Below are 1,690 nucleotides of genomic sequence, written 5' to 3'. Positions count from 1 at the left end.
AAAGGCATGAAGTGTCTCTAGTACTGCCTGCTTATAGGTGTCCTATTTCTCTGGCCAAGGATGTATGTAGCCTTTGATTCGCCAACGCCGTCCGGCGTCCGCCGTTTCAAGAACTAGTCAGGGTGGTTCAGCTTCCAGCTTCTAGACAGAGACAAAATGTGGACTTCCTGTTTAAACAGTTAGGAATTGCAGCTAAACTAATCGCATACTCCTGTGTATTTCGTCAGGGTATCAGGATCACGCACGTCAAAGTTGTATAATTTTCTGTCACCAGCCGCCGGGACTACAGGAGTCTCAGCGACGGCAAGTTAGAAAGAGACCGAGTTGGTGATGACAAGGCTATCCGCACTCGTCGACCTCTATTTTCATCTCTAAAAAAGAATATTCTATCTTAGTTATCGAGATTCTCTACTCTATATCTATTTCTCCCGCACCCGTGTTATCTCTATCCCATACTCTATACCCATTATTCCATATTTTATTTCCCTCACTCCCCTTTCTCTCTCTCACCTACTCTATCTCTCTCTTGCTACAGTATATAGCGTGTGTGCTGCCGGTACGCTGAAATTGGCGCAGCGCTGTGCGGCCGCTACGCTTCCGTGCGATTTACAGGCCCGCGCGCGTGCTGCAGGTGCGCTTGCAGGGTGCGGACAGCCTTATGTTGCCAAATGCCAATGCAAAGGACAGAGCGAGCGATTGGACTTCTCCAGGCAGGGGTTGAGCTACCCAATTTGTCCCTCCAACCACCTGAAAACCAACCGGCATATCTGCAGCAGCAGTGGTAGCTCCAGGTGGGAGCAAGACACCTGCTGGCCAGCACTTTATCAGGCAAGGCCGGAGAAAGCGGCGGCAAAGGGATCCTGCGGCGTCCATGTCGAAGGTGACGGTGCTCAAGGTGGACACCTCCTGCGCCAAATGCAAGCGCAAGGTCCTGCAGGCCGTCACCGGCCTCCATGGTACGTACACGTACGAGCTAGCCCTCTTCTTCTTCTTCGGCCATGCACGCACCATGGATTCCGTCCAGCAACGATCGTTTTGGTGGGCGCAGGTGTTGACAAGGTCGAGGTGGACTCGGAGAAGAGCACGATGACGGTGACGGGCACCGTGGACCCGGTGGACGTGATCGTGCAGGCGAGGAAGGCCGGGAGGCGCGCGTCCGTGCTCACCATCGGCCCGCCGCCCAAGCCGCCGGCCGAGGAGAAGAAGCCCGCCGAGCAGGATAAGAAGAAGACGGCGGCGGCGGGCGCAGAGAAGAAAGCGCCAGAGACGCCGGCCACGGTGTTCGTCCACCACGTCCCGTCGTGGCCTTCGTGCCCCAGGTACCAGGAGAGAGTAGTGTACGAGCAGGAACCGCCGCCTTGCTCCATCATGTAATGTAACTTTAACTAACTGAGCCGGATCTGACCATGGGTATACATCACCGCTCCCGCTTGCTCATTTGGAACTTGGAACAGGTACAGGAACTTTGTAAGACCATATCAGAGGAAATCGTTATGATATTGAATCTCGTGCCTTATAAACTGCCGAGAAGGATTAAAAATTACGATCAAATAAAGAAAAAAAATGCAAAGTTAGATTAAGGGCGTCCATTTTTACTAAAAATTAGCTACCTTTTCACGAGCCTTTCTAAAATCTACTCTCTAAATTATCATTTGGAGAGTCATTTGAGTAAAAGTCACTTTCTATATCT

The 1,690-nt window shown here is 51.8% G+C and overlaps 1 protein-coding gene across 2 annotated transcripts; it reads left to right on the top strand.

Annotated features, from left to right (window-relative positions):
• Window positions 1-803: 803 nt before the first annotated feature.
• On the top strand, window positions 804-1,476 carry LOC136532276 (heavy metal-associated isoprenylated plant protein 2-like). 2 transcript variants are annotated; one of them, XM_066524879.1, is made up of 2 exons: window positions 804-956; window positions 1,049-1,476. In XM_066524879.1, exons 1-2 carry the CDS (start codon window positions 872-874, stop codon window positions 1,372-1,374), a joined length of 411 nt encoding a protein of 136 aa, XP_066380976.1. In that variant the 5' UTR covers window positions 804-871; the 3' UTR covers window positions 1,375-1,476. The 2 variants fall into 2 exon arrangements, with proteins under 2 accessions (XP_066380976.1, XP_066380978.1); XM_066524881.1 differs by having other exon boundaries at window positions 843-966.
• The last annotated feature ends 214 nt before the right edge of the window (window positions 1,477-1,690 follow it).

The sequence above is a fragment of the Miscanthus floridulus genome, unplaced genomic scaffold (assembly GCF_019320115.1).
Source record: "Miscanthus floridulus cultivar M001 unplaced genomic scaffold, ASM1932011v1 fs_569_1_2, whole genome shotgun sequence".
Classification (NCBI taxonomy): domain Eukaryota; kingdom Viridiplantae; phylum Streptophyta; class Magnoliopsida; order Poales; family Poaceae; genus Miscanthus; species Miscanthus floridulus.
This window is presented reverse-complemented; position numbering and strand designations above follow the sequence as displayed.

Bases quoted from the DNA above. Each gene is read 5' to 3' on its own strand.
- LOC136532276 (XM_066524879.1), top strand. From the start codon at position 872: ATGTCGAAGGTGACGGTGCTCAAGGTGGACACCTCCTGCGCCAAATGC. The intron at 957-1,048 runs GTACGTACACGT...TGGTGGGCGCAG, and splicing joins GGCCGTCACCGGCCTCCATG to GTGTTGACAAGGTCGAGGTG.